Genomic DNA, 21,816 nt, shown 5'->3' with positions numbered 1-21,816 from the left:
ACTACATGTTCGTGTGTCGTTTACATTATATGCATTTATGTCATGACTGTCAACAAAACATAGACATTTGATGCAGTTTTACTGAAGTAAGACATCTCTAGAACAGAGCATTGAGAATGTGTTACTTCACACTGTCAATATGTGAACCACGAGTATGTGTTTGTACCAGTGCCACTCTCGTCACAGCGTGTTGAATGTCGAGAGTGTGTGTGAATATTACTCATCTTCTTTTATAAAACACACAAACGCACACTCAGTGCCCATCTCATCTGCAGCAAAGACAGGGATGCTGCAAAAACTCGAGTCAAAAACTGTCAACATGAGCAGGAATATAGGAATCCATTACTCAATAATTCAACACAGGGAACTGATAGCGCCAGGGTGAGACCGGGCATTGGCATGAACGGAGAGAAAACAGATAGCAACGTGTGCAAATGAGAGAGAGCTGCCCAGTGGGTAGATAGATAGCGAGAGATGTGAACAGGAGAGAGAAAGAAAAGCAGAGCTAACACGGAGGACTGTTTGCAGCTGAGATGGTGGGTGATGTGAAGACCAGAGGGGTGGAACGCTAAGTAGATGCGGGCTACAGAACCGCCACACGAGAGTCCACTGATAAAAGCAGCGGTATCCAGCCCTTAAAAAGCCAACTGAACTCCCTCCCCTCCGACGGAGCGACAAGCAAGAATCAGACAGCCAGATGAGAGCAATAAGGGTCTGGTAATGGAATGAAAACACTCCAAAGCAACACAAGGGCAGCTCTCTGAATGCAACAGCTCTGTGAATGCAGGCCCTTTTCATGTGCGTGTCGGTGTCTGGGTGAAAAGACTGTGTGGGTTTGTGTTTTGTGGTTCAGAAGCAGGTTTGAAAATGCTGGGCTGATGTATCAAAGCAAGAGACGTTCAGATGTACTGCACCTTGCTGGTAGAACGGTCGGAGGTCTGTGCCCTTCTGTCCAATCAGATTGCAGAGGAGAGCGGCGGCGTTCTGCATTGTGCCACCAAGGACGTTACTCTGGTGGTCCTGCAAAAAATAAAATTAATTAATATATATATATATATATATATATATGCTTAAGCTGACCAAAATAACTGAATATTTTTTTTTTAAATAGTATCAAAAATTATTAATAAAACACGTATAGTTATTAAATAATATGTATATTTATTAAATAATTTATAATATATTTTAAAATAGTTATTTTTAAAATATTATTATTTACGTCATGGGTCTTCAAGGTGGTCCTTCAAATATTGTTTAAATATATAAAAATGAAATTAGGCATCAAACTCATTAATAGGCTACTAATGAAAATTAAAACTTAATTAAAAATAAAGAAGGTCCCCAGTTTTAAAACTATTAGTAAAATGAAAATGTTATGTATATGTTAACAGTATGTGAGTGTGTGTGTATACCAAACATGATTACTTTAATGTCTTTGTATCTGTCATAACGAAGTATGACATTCCAATTTAATTTGATACATGTACTGGGGGTCCATGCTCCTCCTCTATATCCATTAACGCAATTGTTCCCAAACTGAAGAATGAAGACCTCTAATTTATGTAATATATGTATGCTGTTGGGCGAAACCTTGAATCTTCTTATTTCATCTTTTGTCTTTTTTCATAAATCATTACTATTAATCACCCTTAAGGGCTGTTCACATTATAATGCATAGTACCCCACAGTTTGGTTTAGGTCAGCTTACTTTTGGGGGCTTTTCCAATGTGTGTAGTACGTAGTACCTGATACTTTTTTACCACCTCAGTTGGGGTTCCAAGTGACCCGAGCTGATACCAAAACGTGACGCGAAAACACTGTAGATCACTGATTGGTCTGAGAGAATCGTCACTACCAGCGTCATCGCTATACTGTAAAAGATTAGCTTTACCTTTATGCTAGCTTGTTCTGTCTCGAGTAAACCTGTTGTCATCTGTGCTTTGCTGTAAGTTCCCAAACTCCCTTTTAGTGATGAAAAACATCCACAGGTTGTGAATCAGGAACAATCCAGACTTGCAGTTTGTGGCGGTACATTCATAATGCGCACGTCCGCATATATGCTAAAATGCAACTTAAAAGAGGCTCAGCGGAGCGCGTCGACTGACGGCACGGGTGTTTGTACAGAAACTGTCATGAGGTAGTGATAAACGTGGTGTACAAACATCTATTTGTGGTAGTTAATTTTAAATTTGTGGCAGATTGAGAAATAAATGAATGTATGGGAATGTACAACGACGCTCTCACTTGTATGATGTGACAGCAGTAGGCAGCACAAATATAACGACACGCCTATAATCCCTCCCACTATGAAGTGTTACTTAACTCGATGGAAAAGCTAACCAAGTCAAATTGAAGTGAGCTGACCGACCTGACCCAAACCAAACCGTGGGTACTATGCAATGAAAAAGCGCCATAATATAGTTATCGTTATAATGTGAACGGCCCTTTAGAGTCTATCTGTGGGTTTGCACATTTTTAAAGGGACACAAGGCAAGTCTGAGTATTATTTCTCTACTAGCTCCCCCTAGTGTCTGGGGGTAAATGCTTTCTATATCTGAGACTTTACGAGACTGAAGGACACTGGGTCAGATACAGCGAACTTGCAAGTGGGGTATTCTTCCTACAGACGGTAGGGGCGGGCGAGAGAGTCTTCATTCGTCATGTAATGAGTCATTTAACCATATACCGACTTACGAAGATGATTTATTAACATAAAAATGCTGCCTTGTGTCCCTTTAACTAATCAAAAAAAAAAAAAGTATTTTGACTAATTCTTATAATTTTGGTAAAATGTGACCCTGCCTATAAAACTATGAAAAATGTGCAAAACATTCTGTGGAAATATAATGTTGATTTCTTTAATGTTGACTCAGTAAGGTCATGTCAATGTGAAATCAAAACTGATTTTCCACTTCCTAAAAAGTATTGGTTTTGGACATACAAGGTTTCTGCCTGACAAGAGGATATTATACTGTATATGAAAAACTACTTTTGTCAGCAAAGTCCTCAAAGTGCAAGGATGATCAATGTAAAATGTGGATCACATTCAAACTTAAGTTCCTTGTGAGAACTTGGACCTAAATACAACCCGAATGTGGCAGTGACTAGGGATGGGCACGAGTACTCGATTGCTCAAGTACTCGAACGTGGCATCGATGATAGATCATGAAAACGATGATCATGTGGGTTTATTTATTTATTTATTGTGGATATGGCGGCATTTGGATGTCTGGTTAGCGTTACAAGCGCATGTGGTAGTCAAGACGTCGAGCTACGCAGACCGACGTATGACATCAGTAACATTACCATGCGTGATTCAAAAACAAACAGATAATTCCACGCGACCGCGCCTGGCGCGCAGCAGGAACCCGCAGATCCGCGCAATGCACGGCAGACTGCCAGCCCGCGAAGCCGGCCACACCTCACATCACTGAGGCACTATGGTTTAAAAGGATGCCGTGATTTTCGGAAATACAGTCAGTCAGGTGCAAAATGTAGTTCAATGGGTTATCATCTCATATTTAAACATCAATTGTGAAGAGATACCAGAGAGCCATACGAGCATTAACATTACATCTTGACTGAGGTAAATGGATGACACGACACAGCTAAACGCTAAAATGATAGCAAAGGACTTAAAGCTGCTTAATGTTATGAAGCTTGAGCTTTGACTGGAAGTGCGGCGTTTATGATGCACATCCACAAGGGAGTTAAACTTTCTTTTTTTTAGATATCTTAGTTGAAAACTTAGTTGAAGTCTTGCATTTTATGCAGATAGATGCACGTTGTACATTTATGTTGAATAAAGGCTTAATATTATGCAGAGTGCGTCATATAGAAAGAGCTTCGGTTTGTGTTTATTAACCCTTTAGTTTCACTTCATCACGCAGCTTTTCCTGTTAGAGGTTTCTGTTAAAAACATTTAATTCATTAAAAATCTAGTATGTGTTCATTGTTCTGTCATAGTTTCTTCAAATTAAGTTTTATTTGAGTGTTTTTAATAAAAATATTTTTATTTTCACCATGACGTGTTCGCCCCGCCCCTTTGATTGCCCCGCCCCCAGTTAATCGAGTACTCGTTCTTCAGACCTATGGATTAATCGAAATGAAAAAATGACATAAATGCACATCCCTGGCAGTGACATGAATCAGCACCACCTAAAGTGTGGTTTTCACTTTCATCATTTGCAATGTTTCTAGTTGTATGTTTAGTGATTTTTGCAACTGTCTTATTCAAAAAAGTGAATTTTTTATAAGTGGAAGTTTTTGCCAAACAAACAAACAAACAAACAAACAAACTTGCATGCACCTAGAGGATTTAGCTATGAACGACAGTCAAATTTGTGACATTTGTAAAAATGAAGCATTTCAGTTATTTGTAAGAGTGTTGTCCTGTGTTTTGTACTTTTATTTTGACACCCTGTTCTGTTCTGACTTTATTTTGAAATATCATCATGCCAGGCTTCACTTCCCACTTCCTGTTTGTATTGCATAAAGCCACTTCAATTCTTTTCACTTGTGGCTGATTATTGTTTAGCCTGCTTAGCCCGTTTACCTGTTTACCTGTGTCCTGTTTTCTGTTTTGTATCTGCCTGTTTTTGACCCGTGCCTATTATCTGGATATTGATTGTTTTCTGCCTGCCCTGACCATTTGCCTGTTTGTTGGATTACTCTCTTGGATTGCCCCTTTTGGATGTGTTTGCTTGGCCGTTCTGGATTTACTTAATAAACCTCTTTTGCACATGGATTCAACTCTCCATTGCTTTCTTTAACCTCTTAAACCCTGAGGACCCAGTCCCGGGTACAAAATTTCGTATTTTGACTCAAATAAAATATTCTTTTAATCTTTAATGGTCCATCATGGACCCCAGTAACACATATGAGATACTGTTTGAAAGCTTAGACTCTCTACTTTCTCCAGATATGCATCACTTTGAGAAATCTTTTACTGTAAGAAAGTTATTTACACTTAATTTACACTATCAACCCCCCCCATAATTTTTTATATGATTTAATATTCACATATTTCATATTTTTCAAGTATGACAAACATGGGCAAGTCTTATATCAAATGAAAGCTCTCATTCTCAGGAATAAGGCTACAGCGTTATTTTTGTTCTATTATCAACATATATCCAACAGTAGTTGAATGAATAATAAGGTAAAAAATCGTCTTTTGTAAACATATGGGAAAATTGAGTGTGGACTGCCTCAGATAGCACATATAGCCACAAATGATACACCAACTTTTCTCTTAGGTCCTACTCTAAAAAATGAGTCCATTCACAGCATTTTCTTAGGTTGTGTGCATAAATAATCCCTTGTTATTTATTATATGTCCAAAACAAAAAATTAATATTTATATGAAAAATGTATTTTCGGACACTTCAGTAAAATGAAAATAACTTTTGAATGCGACATGCTAAAGAGATCATTCTTTTTTTGGGTGTTTACTGTCTGCTGCTGCTAACAACCAGAACTGTCTGCAGTCTGCTAGAGCACCCAGAACCAGAGTTATACACTATCAGAGGCAGTATTTACAACATATAAAAAGAAAATTTGGTGTTTCATCATATGGAAAACAACATAAATAAGTGTTTTTGTCACTAACAGCAGCTTTTTATGTAACTTTAAAGGGTTTTCTTTAAAATGATATAAAGAAATTGCATTTATTCCACTGTATGTGGTTATGGGAGCACTTCAAATGTTTTTAGGCAGAAATTGTATACAAAAAGGGTATTATTCCTCCCATCAGTTGGAGTAAAAGAACTTTTGGATAGATTATGATAGAGAAAAAATTTTTTCCTCTGTAAGCTGACAATTGCTGGAATCAAACAAAACTGTCTGCAGGGAGCTGAGGCACTCAGGGCCAGAGTTATACACTTTCAAATAAAAACTTTAGAAAACAAAACATCAAAAAGCGCCTATTTATTTTTGTGTTTATTAGAGGACTGACATCACATACAACCATGTTTAGCACTTTCAACAGTGTTTTATGTAATTTCAAAGGGTTTCCTGTAAAATGATACCAAACATTTGTATGTAAACCTTTGCATGTGGGTATGGGAAGCTTTTGAAATTGGGTAGGCCAAGTCCAGGCGAAAATCCCCAAAATAGCCACGTTACATTATTTAATTGCCATTAAAGTGAAATTACTGAGCCTAAACATAAGATTCTTATGTACAAAATAAAAAAAATAAAAAAGGGTTTTAAAGAGTTTTGCATCTGAGCCCTTTATACATAACTATAGTTTAATGCCAGCAATGAATCACTCCAGGCTGAGCATTGCAGTGATTTTACAACAGCTTAAAGGGGTTTTAGACCCTCTCCCCAAGGTTAAATAACCACACCACACAGCTCTTACCACTTGCTAACCCTAAACCTAAGACAATAAAACACTCCACCAGGCAAATACTCCAACATCTGCTATAAACAGACTGTCAGTTTCAGTTTTAGGTGTTTGTCTGCAAATGTACAGAGTGGAAAGTGAACCCAGTGAAAGAGGGCAGAGGTGCTGTCAGACGGCAAGAATCTTGGCTCTGCCCATCTCATCTTCCCCCAGGGCGGACACAAGAGGCTGGGTGAGGCTAACGGGGGGAGATGGGTAAGGCCGGAGGTGCTGGGATGGCGCTGTCTGGGTCTTTCGACTCCAGGGTCAAAGACGCCGTTAAATCCTGCAGCAAGCTCTGGTCCAGGGGCCGATTAAAAACATGCTAAACAGACAAAGGCAAGCAGAAAGAAAGTAGAAGAGGGGAAGAAGAAAAATCAATGGAGGTTTTAATTAGAGGTTTCAGAGAGAGAGAAAGAGAGAGAGAGTTCTGGCCAACTGTGCAGGCTGACAGACAGATAGAAAAGGGTCGGTCTCAGGGGAATCTGCGAGCCCCTCCACAGGCTGTGTGAGAAATTTCAAGGCCTGGAATCATTACTTTATCTGTTTTATTTCCGCACGGAGCCTCGGGAGAGGTGGAGTGGAGGGGTCGTGCATTCATCAGGAACCTTCAGTCCATACATAAATATAGCACACACACATAAACTGCCAGAGACACAATAAGGAAGCATTTAATGTTTACTGCTAGAGCAGAAAACAGCTTGGCGACACCCTGGATGTAATTCATATGGAATAGATATGTTGTGGTCACAGGTTTAACGGCTATTTTATGCTCTGCATCGAGCGTGGCTCATTCGTCAGGAATAATATATGTATTTCCATGGTAGCTTGACCTCTCAACACTTCCTTCATACATTACTCTACTGATGAAAAAATTGTTGGCTGACTCAATTGACCAGTTAAGTCCATCTAAGAAATAACCACGTGTTATTGGGCATCAACCCATGCATTCATTCAATAAAGATTTCATAACCCTACAAATGGCATTACAGTATTTCCATTATGTTACACTGAATCAAAGCAAGAAATATTCAGAGCATGACACTGCCTTACACCTGCATCTACTGTACTGCTCTTAAAACCGCATCCCCCTCCTCCTCTTTCAGGTCCTCAGACTGACAGGAACATCTAAAAGCTTTCTGTGCCCCTCTTCTGCTCAGTAAGTGCGGCTGTGAGCACATCTCGGCTCTCAAGATCTTTAATGGTTTCTTTTTCCCATGCAATCTCTACCGTCAGGTCACAGAAGGCCGATGCAATCCAAACACTGAGGGCATGGCAGTAATTCATCGCACAAGTTTTTTTTTCTCAATCATTTTGAAACACACCAAGGTATCTATCTTTCTTTACATATTTTCCTGGATTGTCATGATTTGCATTCAACAAATCTCAGGTAGGAGGTAATAATTTTCTGTTTAAAGACAAACAAGCCCAAACACAAAGAGAATGGCATATTGTAAACTGCCTGGCCGACAATATTGTGGGATTGGGATTAAAGGATGAAAAGTTGCAGTAAACCGCTTTCACAGCTTCTCACAAGCTTCCTTAGATGGCCAAAGGCATCATACAGTATAAACCCCTCTCTCTCTCTCTCTCTTTCTCTCTTCCTTCATTAATGTTCATTAGAACCTTCAGCATCCTTTCATGTCCATCTTAGCACTCGTGAGGATGAATGGACCACATCTCAACCACACAGAGGCTTGGATGCTGAGCTGAACTGTGATTGAAGCAATTCAAACATGTTCAGTATGACCTCTAACAAAAGAAAGTTAAGCATTAAAAAAAAAATAATGAGAAACGGACCATCAAAATACATGTCCAATATCTCAAAACCTGCTCCTTAAAATGTGTTGGTTCAACTTAAAAAAATAAGTTACCTGGTTGCCTTAAAAAAATATATTGAGTACTTTCAACATTCAAGTTCAGGGTTCCCACACCTTAGTTAACTTCAAATTCAAGGACTTTTCAAGGACTTTCCAGGTCCAATACTCTCAAATTCAAGGACTGAATGTGGGGACACATTTCAAGTGAGAGCAAGGTTACATCGTTTTACCTTTTAAGATACATTGGTACAGTTCCCTTTCGAGGGAACTTGCGCTGTGTCACTGCGGTGACACTTTGGGGACACCTCCAGGGGTAAGTGCGTCTGGATGTGTATATCAAATTCAACCAATGGTGAGGCTTAATGACAAAGACAGGGTGACGCGGGAGCCAGGAAGTATATCGCTATCTAAAATATTGCCAAAGATGACGTTACAGGGATGCAGGAAGTATGGCAAGGGAGACGCAGCGTCTCATTCCCTTCTCAGGGAACAACAGTTACATACGTAACCCGAGACGTTTTCATTTCAAACACAACTATGCAAAAAAGCATTTTGGTATGAATCAACATTCGTATACAGAAGATATAAGCATTTAAAGCGAACAGTTTAGCACGTGTGCTTAAAAAGTCTAGAATCTTTATGATTTTATCCTACACTACACAGGGAATAATATGGATTTTTTTTCCTAGAAAACTTCTTGCATAAAATAGATTTAAACACTTTCAATGACCTGTATCTAAAACTTCCCATGGCCTTGAATTTTTTTTCCAAAATTCACAAACTTTCAAGGACCTGTGGGAACCCTGTGAGTTATAATAATAAATTGTTGTGTTAACTGATATGAATTAGCTCAAAATTGTAAAGCAATAACTGCATACTTTTTTTGCAGTGTAGTTATTGGTAAAATTTGTGATGGATATATGCAACAGATGATTTTGTCACCAGCCCTTAATAAAATTGCAGGGCGGAGATGTACCCATATAAAGCAAACCACACCAAACCTGGTGAAATTACTAAGTAGTAATAGTGATAGTAAAAGAGATATTTGCTTTAACAACTAATTACCTTGCAAACAATAAGAGCTAAAATTGAATGAATGCATCACATTGAAGCTGTTTTCCCTGGCGATTCTGAAGGATGTTCTGCCAGAAAATAGCCCCTAACCAAATAATGCTGGCAATAACAGCAGAGCCAATTTCCAAAGCAAACAACAGTTGAGTGAATAAGAGGAGCACATGAATATTACAGGTCTGTAGACAGCCCACCTCACTGATGCCGCAAATGGCTGACAAATGTAATTACAGACCTCAGGTCAGCGGACCGGAGAGAGAAGTGAACAGGTAAGTAAGGAGTAATTGACGACAGGCCGTTTAATTTTCAGAAAATAATGCACACCCAAGGTGGTAATGCGGCACGATGCGAAGCACAGTTTTTATATTTCAAAATATATATATGCATTATATATAAGAGCTATATGCATTAATGTGCGTCTGCCCCCACCCCCACAAACACAAATTCTATAACCACCGCACCAATTGGTGCATTGCCATTGCAGTGGTAAAATACTGCCACCATCACAGCCCTAGAAAATACCCTATCGCATTACGGCTTACATTACATTGTAATATTAAATGTAATATTATTTTTATATTTTATAACATTATATTCATTGAGTTTTATAGTATACCATTACAAAATACAAGTTAGTCTGAATAGATCTTCCCCATACACACAATCATATAATACAAACCCAAATCTCAATCCCCCAGTGCCACAAGAGAAAAAAGGGATAAAAAGTTAACTAAAAGATTTTTTCCAGCAAAATGTTTTTTTTTTTCAAGAGGTAAATAAAAAATTATACCTCTTTAGTCCACAAAGATATAATCCCTCCACCTGAATGCTACTGTATACATTTTATGGCTGCTAACCACAGATTAACCACTACACATTCATCAATTAATGAAGTGTCCATTATTGGGTAACCCTGGGCTCCATAGGTAAATTAGTATCAGCAACTATGGCAATGATTTCAGTATTCCACTAATTGAGGACCACGGCATATCTAAGTCCGATAAGGTACAGATTTCCGATAAGGTACTTTAAAACGTGTGTACTAGTCTTACAAGGGTACAGCAGACGCTATGACCTGGTTTCACAGACAAATCTTAAGCTAAAAAACTACTGTAAAAATAACTTGCGCTCACCACAGTATCTTAAAATATATCAGTGCAATTGTTTTGTCTCAAGATGCACAACAGTAATGTTTTTCATAAGGTACGTTTATAAAAGCTACTTAAAGGCATACTGTAGTCCTGGCTTAATCAAAGCCCTGTTTATCAAACCACACCTATGTATCACATTAAATTGAATAAGTTTATGATGGCTACCAAAAAAAGTCTGACCTTCTCGCAAATTGTTTTGCATTTATCATCACTGAATAAGCAACTCAGGTCTTTGTAATAGTCATTTTTACTTCAGGTAATATGAACGTGTCAAAGGCTCGATCCTGAGAAATTGTTGGTTTTGGACCAACAATAACCATTCATCAGAAACCTTTAAAAAATTGTAAGAAAATAAACATTGCCATGATGGATCTAAAAGAAATTGTTGCTATTCAGTCTTTTTTTCACTGCGGCCTATTAGAAACCGCTTACATAAAGTATGTGTGTGCTCGTGCATGCCCGCATGTGTGTGTGTATGCGTGTGCACGCGTGTGTGTGTTGACTGGTAAGAGTTGATGCAGGGTCCACTCTAATGAGAATGTAACCTGCTGTTGAAAAGGCCTCACATCCACACTCCATTAACTCTGCAACCCAATTACATATTACACTCTGATAGGTCAGAGCCTCACCGCCTCATTTACATAATAACTCAATGGATGGGAACAAGCTCAGAGGAAAAGGTCTGCCTGTTACACATAAACACACACACCATTTGTAAACCTAAACAAGCCATTCTTTACATTTAATACAAACTAGGGCTGTCAAACGATTAATTTCAACAATCGCATTCAAAATAAAAGTTTGTGTGTGCATAATTTATGTGTGTGATTATTATGTATATATTACTGTATAATACTATCTTAACACAAGCATGTATAATTTAAAGAAAATGTTATTCATATATAAATTTGTTTTATACGCACACACACATCTTAAAGGGACACACCACTTTTTTTGAAAATATTTCATTTTCCAGCTCCCCTAGAGTTAAACATTTAATTCTTACCGTTTTGGAATCCATTCAGCTGATCTCCGGGTCTGGCGCTAGCACTTTTAGCATAGCTTAGCACAATCTATTGAATCTGATTAGACCATTAGCATCGCTAAAAAATAACCAAAGAGTTTAGTTATTTTTCCTATTTTGACTCTTCTGTAGTTACATCGTGTACTAAGACCAACAGAAAATTAAAAGTTGCGATTTTCTAGATATTCTAGATATGTCTAGGAACAATACTCTCATTCTGGCGTAATAATCAAGGACTTTGCTGCTGTAATATGGCTGCAGGAGGCACAATGATACTACGTAGCAGCTGAAAATAGTCCCCTTAGCATCTTTCAATGGCAGGGGACTATTTTCGGGCAGTGCGTAATATCACTACGCCTGCTGCAGCCATGTTACAGCTGCAAAGTCTTTGATTATTACACCAGAATGAGAGTATAGTTCCTAGCCATATCTTCCTAGAAAATCACAACTTTTCATTTTCTGTCAGTCTTAGTACACGATGTAACTACAGAACAGTCAAGTTTTAAATAGGAAAAATAACTAAACTCTTTGGTTATTTTTTAACGTGATGCTAATGGTCTAATCCAGTGGTGTCAAACTCAATTCCTGGAGGGCCGGTGTCCCTGCAGAGTTTAGATCCAGCCCTAATCAAAAACACCTGATGCGTTTAATCAAGGTCTTCAGGATTACTAGAAACTTCCAAACAGGTGTGTTGGAGTTGGTTGGAGCTAAACTGTGTAGGACACCGGCCCTCCAGGAACTGAGTTTGACATCCCTGGTCTAATCAGATTCAATAGATTATGCTAAGCTATGCTAAAAGTGCTAGCGCCAGACCCGGAGATCAGCTGAATGGATTCCAAAACGGTAAAAGTCAAATGTTTCTTGTCTCTAGAGGAGCTATAAAATGAGCATTTTTCCAAAAAAAAGTGGAGTGTTCCTTTAAATATATACATAAATGTTTGTGTATTTATATATTCTGAATAATTACACACAGTACACACAGATATTATGCAAACACATACTTTTACTTTGTACCCGATTAATCGTTTAACAGCCTAATATGAATACATTATAATTTACCTGACCATGTTTCAATTTATTTTAAAAGAACTGTTTACCTAAAAATTACAATGTTTCTTTAGTGTGTGGCACTTTAACTCTTTCTCGGTCAGCGTTTTTTTTTTTAGTTGCCAGCCAGCTCCAGCACTTTTATGATTTTCACAAAAGTTAAATTTCTAAAATGATGTTCTTTAAATATATAAACATACAATAAATCAAATGAAAGAACAGACATTTGCTTTCAAACAAAAAACAACAACAAAAAACTTTTAATCCTACCTTCATTTGTTCTTTTTATCACCTCTCAAATATGGGTAGGTTTCTTCAAAAATACCACAATTTGAGCAAAAAGTTGAGATAACTGCATTTTTGTAAAGGACTTTTCAACAGTTTGACCTAAAGGGTTGGTTTCAGGTTTTATAAGTTGTGGATATCCACCTGGTGGATAATAGCGGAAACACAGATTGCCAGAAAAACTTGTCAGTGGCAGGGAAGCGTTTTTCTTAATTGACGAGTTAACTCGTGAATGTTGGCGAAAGAGTTAAAAAAGACTCTTGCAGACATCAACTAAAAATAACCTCTTTATAGGAAAGTACATTTTAAAAAATGGTTATTGATAATCTCCAATGGAAGACAGTAGCACACAAGGTGTACAGACTTCTTTTGTGGTGATTTTGATCTTTGTTTTTGTATTTTTTTTTATGATAGCAACGGTTGATGAACTGTGTGAAAATGTTTTTGTATTGTATAGAAAATAATGTATGAGTCAACAAACAATTGTAATTTTTTTGTAAACGACTTTACAGACAGGCACACTCAATGCTTCATGTATTTTTTAGAAGAGCAGGTGCTGCTCCCCAAAACACATTCATGCACCTCTGCAGACACTGTTGGTTTATTTTCAACCCAGGGTTGGGTTAAAAAGAGATGAACCCAGCCTTTGGGTTGAATTAACCTAGAACATGTTTATATCTGACCCAACAATGGGTTAAAACAACCCAGCATAAGTTAAATTACAACCCAATGGGTTGGCCTCGTCCCTTTTAAATCAAGCATTTTTAGAGTGCACCATTTCCACTTTCTAAAGGAATGCATGGCGTTTTTGATTTTCATAAAGTTATTCGTTTTGGGATAATTTCACTGCTTACAGTGAAAGCAGAAAACTCAAGGCAATAAATAAATCAAGTCAACAGTCACTAAAGCAATCCAGAAGTCCCAGTAGCACGCTTACCTCTATGACTTGAAAGACGGTGGACAGGAGACGGCTCTCTCTAACAAGCCTGTTGGGGAAAACACACACACGTGAGCATGTATACAGCTTGCGACACACACACATTTACTTCATAGCGCTGGGCTCGCGTTCCATCTTTATTAGCGTGACACTCGTGAGTGTGTTTGGGTATTGGCACTGAACGTGACCGCTGAGGTGTGAACGCTCCGACGTGCCAAGATCAGTCATCTGGGAAAATGACCTTTGACTAATCCATGGACGAGTGAAGGGGGGGCAAGTATGTCAATGAATACATGAAAGACTGACAGAGGGAGCGAGTGCAAAGAAAATACACAACAGATGCAGTGAAAATCAGAAAGGTTGTCTACTTAGGCCCATTTTTAGGCATCATAGTATGCTGTATAGGAGGGGAGGTTTGAACTTAGGAGCTAAAATGCTGTCTATGCAGCATGCTTACTACAGTAGGTTTGAATCATTTGAGTGGCACAATGTCCAAAAATGCTGCCTAGGTAGGCACCTCGGTGTGTTCAAACCATTTAAATCAAACGTTTGATTTTGTCTATGTAGGCAGCTCAATATGTTTTGACACACAGCCAAGTGAATGCTCCAGAGGGCACGGCTCAGCAGAGTAATGCAAGTCTTTATTGAAAATGACTTACCGTGCTCTTTATTGGTTAAGCTTTTAGATATACAGAGAATTACCGTATGCAAAATGTGTTTAAAGCAGAATGCCACCGCAAGAGACCCATTTAAGGGTCACATGTTGAATACATATGGTGCACTTGCCAGTCAATACAGTGATATATCACATAGCAAGGGTTATTTGGCCAGCCTCCCCAGAGTGTGTCCTCTATAGAGGATTTCTTTGAGGGCTGAGAGAAAAAGAGATAAGGTTTTGCAGAGGTCTATAGCAGTAAATCTCACCTTAAACTTGCTGTATATGAACCCAAAGCCACAGGTAAGGAATTATCCTCTTTGTGTCTCAAAGTCTACTAAAAGTTAGCACAGCTCAAAATCTGGGATTTGGGGATTTTTATGGTTAAAGTTTTATAGCTCCAAAATAATTTTATATTATTGAACGTATTGAGTACAAAATGAAGTCAACAGCCAAAATCTAGGGCAGCAACAAAAATACGAAGCTTAAAACCACAATAAATGTTAAATTGATGATTTGTAGGATTTACTCCATGCACTGCCTCTATACTTGATAAGGTATAACTCTTAGCATATAAGCATTTTTAAAGGACAAGTTCGGTATTTTACACTTAAAGCCCTGTTTTCAGATTGTTTATGATGAAATAGAACGGTTTTGACAAAAAATTGGACATATGATGCTGGCCCGAGAATTTTCGGGTGTTTGTTGTATCACCTCCCACCTCTACAACGGGTATATAGGTGCATTGGAACAAAATGCATAAAAGGAATAGTCCATTTTCTTAAACAAAAAATCCAGATAATTTACTTACCACCATGTCATCCAGGGAATTGATGTGTTTCTTTGTTCAGTCGAGAAGAAATTGTTTTTTTTTTAAACGTTGCAGGATTTTTCTCATTTTAATGGACTTTAATACAGCCCAACACTTAATACTTAACTCAACACTTAAACAAAAATTTCAACGGCGTTTCAAAGGACTATAAACGATCCCAAACGAGGCATAAGGGTCTTATCTAGCGAAACAATTGTCATTTTTGACAAGAAAAATAAAAAATATGCACTTTTAAACCACAACTTCTCGTCATGTAGATCCAGTCGTGATGCGCCAGCGTGACCACACGCAATATGTCATGACGTCAAGAGGTCACAGAGGACGAACGCGAAACTCCGCCCCAGTGTTTACAAGTGTGGAGAAAGAGGACCGTTCCGACGTTGTTGTATGTCAACTGATAATAATTAATGTCTTTGTGTCAGTTTATTGTTTACAATGGTCCGCAAATGTGCTTTTATATATGTAACACGTGACTTCTCTACGTCACTACGCATTTACGTTAGGTCATACTGGCGTATCACAGGATAGGACCTAGACGAGAAGTTGTGGTTTAAAAGTGCATATTTTTAATTTTTCTTGTCAAGAATGGCAGTCGTTTCGCTGGATGGGACCTTTGTGCCTCGTTTGGGATCGTTTATACTTTGAAACTCCGTTGAAAAAACAGTTAAATGTTGAGTTAAGTATTAAATGTTGGGCTCTATTAAAGTCCATTAAAATGAGAAAAATCCTGCAATGTTTTCCTCAAAAAACATAATTTCTTCTGGACTGAACAAAGAAAGACATCAACATTTTGGATGACATGGTGGTGAGTAAAATATCTGGATTTTTTCTTTTAAGAAAATTGACTATTCCTGTAAACTTTCGTTTACAAAGACGTGAAACTCATCGAGTGGTCAGGAGTGTTCACTGATATGTTCACACAAAAATCGCTGCAAAAGATGCTTTCCAACAGGCTTTATCGTAGTTTTTGTCCAACTCCATTGACTTGTATTAGATGTGATGTGAGGTACGGTATTACTCCGCACCGGGAACTTTGTTTGTATTCTTGCAATTGGCAATGGCGGATTATCGCCACCAAATGGACTGGAGTGTCTATTATTCAAGCTCTCAACGGAAGAATATACGGGTGTAAGGCGTTTGGAAAAATATTTTTGGGCATATCAGTGAACACCCCTGACCACTTGCTGAGTTTCACGTCTTTGTAAACGAAAGTTTAATGCATTTTAGGAAGGATTGTTCCAGTGCACCTATACAGTCATTGTAGAGGTGGAGGGTGATACAACAAACACCCGAAAATTCTCGGGCCAGCATCATATGTCCAATTTTAGTCAAAACTGTTCTATTTTATCATAAACAATCTGAAAACAGGGCTTTAAGTGTAAAATACCGAACTTGTCCTTTAATGGACATCCCTTTCCACCGAGAAAACAAACCCAGTTTCATGAATCTATTAATTTCGCATTCAGGAGTGTATATAATTTTTTCGGCAATGAAATGCTCTCTGAAAAGAGCACAACCCATCTCTAAAATACCACCTGTCCCCCATTATACTGCAGAACGCAGGGCCCATGGCTCTGATGTAAACAAAAAAGCTATTAGATAAGACAAATTACAAACTTCTAAGAAAACACTTTTCGGCATTTTTGCTATCAATACACCAACGCTCAATGTGTGCTACGGCACAGTTCCAACACAGTTAATATCTGTACTAAGGAACACGAAATACATTACCTGTGCAAAAATAATGAATTCACTCACATGGCAACATAAACTAGACAATCACCCCCCATAAACAGAGTCCACAGACAGAACAATGACGCATGTTGAGCAATCAGTACGCTCAAGTGTGTACCCATGTGCTCTGTCTACAGTCTGCTTATTCAGAACAGTCAATGATCTCTCATCTGCCTGCGCTCTCCTTCCCAACAAACATCATTACCTCTACAATTACCCACAAACACAAGAGCCAATTCAAAACACACACTCTGGGTACAACGGAGTAAGCAAGCATAATGAATAGGACTACTTTATATCATGACAGACTGAAGACAGAGCGAAAGAGAGAGAAGTGTTTTCTCACTGAAGGCTTATTCGTGTCCGATATGTGCTCCATTAGGTCTTTAATAGGCAAGCGGCCCGGCAGTCTGGATCGCTCATCCATCTCGCCGAATGACGGGTGTTTGCGGTGGTAAATAGGGTCAACTGGGTGGGAAAATATTGAGCCTTTCACATATGCAGCTTTCAGACCAATCTGGTTACTGACCCACTTGCGTGACCCACAGGACAGGTATACTGTACCTGAATTGGGGTTTAAACTGAAATGGATTGCAAATCTCACAAGACCTATAAAGAACAGGTTTGGGTCAAATTTGAGAAACAGAAATAGGAAAATACATAACTTTGCTAAACGAAAATTCAGCTGGTGTGTTGAAGCATAAAGATTCTTTGTATTGTTGAATTGTATGACCTCAGCTGTAAAAAGGTGTTGAAAGCCCAAAAGCGTAAGATTCAGCGTACTGTAAGATTCAGGGGCGTTTACCCAAATTTCAACGGTAAATGGGTTTTTGCGCCTTTTTGTCTTCGTGTAAACTACATAAATGCGAATCCATAATAACGATGACATCATGCGCATGTGTTAATTCAGTTTATACACTCTCAGAAAAAAGGTACTGTAGCCTCTTATGGAACGGATGAAATTCCACACAGGGGCGTATTTGTTCCTCAGGCGTTGCACAATAAACGTGACATCCGAATATATAATTATAAATTGTGAATGAAAAGTGAGATTCAAACGAATGTCCGGTACTGAACTAATTGTATACAGTATTTATATCGTAATTCGGTCAGAAACTTCAAGATTGTGAGGCGAACAAATCGTTTTGGATTAAAAGGCATTTTACAGTTTTACTGCTGTAAATCATAGTATGCTTTGTGTGTGCGCCTAATGGAATCCTGAGAGTCTAAGCTTTCAAACGATGTATATTTTAAAGACTTAAAGGACAAGTTCTGTATTCTACACTTAAAACCCTGTTTTCAGATTGTTTATGATGAAATTGAAAGATTTTGACTGAAATTTGGACATATGATGCTGGCCCGAAAATTTTCGGTTTCTGTTGTATCACCCCCCACCTCCAGAATGGCTGCACAGGTGCACAGGAACAATCCTTCCTAAAATGCATTCAACTCTCGTCCACAAAGACGTGAAACCCACCGAGTGGCCAGGGGCGCCCACCGATATGCCCACACAAAAATCGCCGCAAAAGATGCCCTCCAACAGGTGTTTTAGCATTCGTTGTAAACTTGTGGACCTATTTTTCCAAACGCCTCACACCCGTACATTCTTCCGCTGAGAGCTTGAATAATAGACACTCCAGCCCAGTTGGTGGCGATAATCCACCTTTACCAATCGCAAGAATACAAACAAAGTTCCCGGCCAGCGCGGAGTAATACCGTACCTTACAGCACATCTAATACAAGTCAATGGAGTTGGACAAAAACTACGATAAAACCTGTTGGAATGCATCTTTTGCAGGGATTCCCGTGTGAGCACATCAGTGAACACCCCCGACCACTCGGTGAGTTTCACATCTTTGTAAACGAAACTTTAATGCATTTTAGAAAGGATTGTTCCAATGCACCTATGTAGCCATTGTAAAGGTGGGAGGTGATACAACAAACACCTGAAAATTCTCGGGTCAGCATCATATGACCAAATTTCAGTCAAAACCGTACTATTTCATCATAAACAATCTGAAAACAGGGCTTTACTTGAACAGAACTTGTCCTTTAATGCTTCAAAGTTCCAATGACGTTTATGCAGCCTCACATGCAAGGGAGGGGGTGTGCCATGTACGGCACAGTGATCCTTATCAGGTTAAGGTAAAAAAGTTGTCAGTGGGGTAGGTACATATTGGTACCTCGAATGGCGCTTTTCCATTGCATAGTACCCTGGGGTTTGGTTTGGGACTGCTTACTTCTGGGGGGTTTTCCACTGGGTGCAGTAAGTAGTACCCAATACTTTTTTAGTAACACCTCAGTTGGGGTTCCAAGCAAGCCGAGCTGATACCAAAACGTGATGCAAAAACACTGTAGATCACTGATTGTTCTGAGATTATCGTCACTACCAGCGTCATCGCTATAATGTAAAAGATTAGCTTTACCTTCATGCTAGCTTGTGCTGTCTCGAGTAAACCTGCTGTCATCTGTGCTTTGCTGTAAGTTCCCAAACTCCCTTTTGGCGTTCAAAACATCCACAGGTTAAGAATCAGGAAAATCATACCAGGTTTTTTCCAGACTTGCAGGTTGTGGCAGCACATTCGCGATGCGCAGGTCTGCATATATGCTTTAATGCAACTTCAATGAGGCTCAGCGGAGCACGTCGACTGACGCCATGGTGTTTGTACAGAAACTGTTATAGGAGACAGAGGTAGTGATAAACGCGATGTGCAAACATCTATTTGTGGTGGTCAATTTTAATTTTGTGGTGGACTGAGAATTAAATAAATGTATAGAATTCCAACGACGCTCTCACTTGTATGATGTCACAGCAGTAGGCAGAGCAAATTTAACGACACGCCTTTAATCCCTCCCATTCGGTTACAATCATTATCTCGTTTTTGACGGAAGGGGGGCATTTAGAGGCTTTTGTATCTTAACTCTTTATATATATTTTATCTCCCGATTAAGAATTGCGACTTGGACAAGTCAGATTTTTACCTGATTTATGCCGCAGTATGTTATAACTAGCCCAGCCATTACAATGACCTATAAGCAGAGATAAAGTTTGCTCATGCCTTGACTTGATATCTTAAATCTGATTTTAACATCTCTTCTATCCCCTGTGCCAAAAAATAGGATTTGGCTCTGTGTCTAAACTCACAGAACAATGCACGCTTCACATTTTTGTGCGCATCTAAGAGCGATATCAACCTCGCTAAGCGGCATTTTCACGGAACCGTGAGGTTTCCAGATTGGCATTTACACTGGTAAATGTCAGCGGAAGACACTAAAGCAACTAATAAGAGCAAGTATGCACGTAATCTTTACGCCTGTAGACAACGTTTGCATCTGATCTCCAATCAGTCGATGAGGAGAGCCGTGGCCATGCGTTCCTCATTTCCTCCTCGTAATTGCACAAAACAGCCATGACATTTACTGGCCCGCTGGGGCAGAGACACTATCAGAGCCGTGTAGGGTGCGATTTCTCCCTCATGGTCCACTTCTGCAAGTTATTTTGTTCCGGTGCACTAACAAATAGATCTTTTACATTGATTCCAGACAGCCCATCCATGCATCTGTCCATCCATCTCTGTCACGAGCGTTCAGCGGGTTTACCCTGCTGGCATTTGTAGCCAGAGAAACTGTTCTTCCCACACATCCCCACATAAACAGTGGTGAGAGAATAATAGCCAGTCACACATACAAACAAATCGTGACACATCTACAGGTTGAGCACCATGGACACAGACAGCTCTTCCACACAGCACGTCCACTCCAATATCTCGCTAACAGGGGGCGTCACCTTTCACTGCAGTGGAGGCCAAAACACCTTCACTCGAGGAGAACGGTAAAAAATATTTTTATAGGAATCTTTCCAATATTTCCATTATTTTCCAGGCCTGGAAATCATCAATTGTCAAGGCTTTTCATGTCTCTAAATTTGAGCTCAATCGGTAGAGTTTTGTGCTACAGTAGCATCCCAAAAGGAAATGGGTTGATTCTTGGGGAAAACACATACTGATTAAAAAGTATAATGCAGAAATATTAATGTAACACTTTTTAAAAGGTGGTCTGGTGGGTGTTCATGATCCTTTAAGTGGTAATGAGATGTCTTATGCGTAGGCATCACAAGCTATAGACCCCCAACATTTCCTGTCACTAAAATGAAATGTGACAAAATCCCAAAAATGCATTTCTGTAAGTGTCAGCTGTCTGGCTATTTAAAACCACTCCCAATCTTTCACAATAACAAACCCCCCAGTGCGTAAAATTTCCTCTTTCTGCTAAAACAGAGCACTTCAGAGTTTAATCTAAAACACACTAGTTAGAAACTAGTTAATTATCCACAACCTAAGCATTAGACGATGTACATCCGAAATAAACTGATAAAATTAACACTTCGGCACGGCTTCTTAAGTACACGCACATTTTCCGTGGTTTGTACAAAGCCGAAGTGGCCAAAGGTTCGCGATAATTGGAAAGTTTGAACTACTATCAAAACCGATAATAAAGGAGCGGCAATGCTCGTACAGAACCTGCTAATGTCCCTCATTTGCAATCTCATTTCGCCTGGAAGCCATCAAGAGAAGGTCTGCGCTTTTTAGGACTTTATCAAGCGCTGGCAAAATGCAATTTAATTTCACCATTGTGAGTGGAAATAGCTCCTCGCGGACGAGGGGGGGTCGGTGTGGCGTCGGGCGAACGCTTTCCGATTGGTGACATCAATTTGAATAGTTCAGCCGTGTGGCTGCGCCTCTATCAGCACCAAGAAAGACAATGTGCACGAGGCCAGCAGGAGCCATTAGGGAAACAGCAGGGGATGAGGATGAGATAAGAAAAACACACACACACACGTACTGTATGCATGTACGCACACAAGCTACAGTT

The 21,816-nt window shown here is 39.1% G+C and overlaps 1 protein-coding gene across 6 annotated transcripts in view; it reads right to left on the bottom strand.

Annotated features, from left to right (window-relative positions):
* The window catches only part of ulk4 (unc-51 like kinase 4), a 213,579-nt gene that overhangs the window by 72,446 nt on the left and 119,317 nt on the right, over positions 1-21,816 (bottom strand). For all 6 annotated transcript variants that reach the window (XM_073871895.1, XM_073871898.1, XM_073871899.1 and 3 more), the window contains 2 exons: positions 13,724-13,772; positions 915-1,020 (listed from right to left, as the gene is read on the bottom strand). In XM_073871895.1, coding sequence (XP_073727996.1) covers positions 915-1,020; positions 13,724-13,772 — 155 coding nt within the window. The remainder of the gene's footprint in view (positions 1-914; positions 1,021-13,723; positions 13,773-21,816) is intronic.

Source organism: Misgurnus anguillicaudatus, chromosome 10 (genome assembly GCF_027580225.2).
Source record: "Misgurnus anguillicaudatus chromosome 10, ASM2758022v2, whole genome shotgun sequence".
In the NCBI taxonomy this organism is placed as follows: Eukaryota; Metazoa; Chordata; class Actinopteri; order Cypriniformes; family Cobitidae; genus Misgurnus; species Misgurnus anguillicaudatus.
Note: the sequence above shows the minus strand (reverse complement) of the source record. Positions and strands in the feature narration are given on the sequence as shown.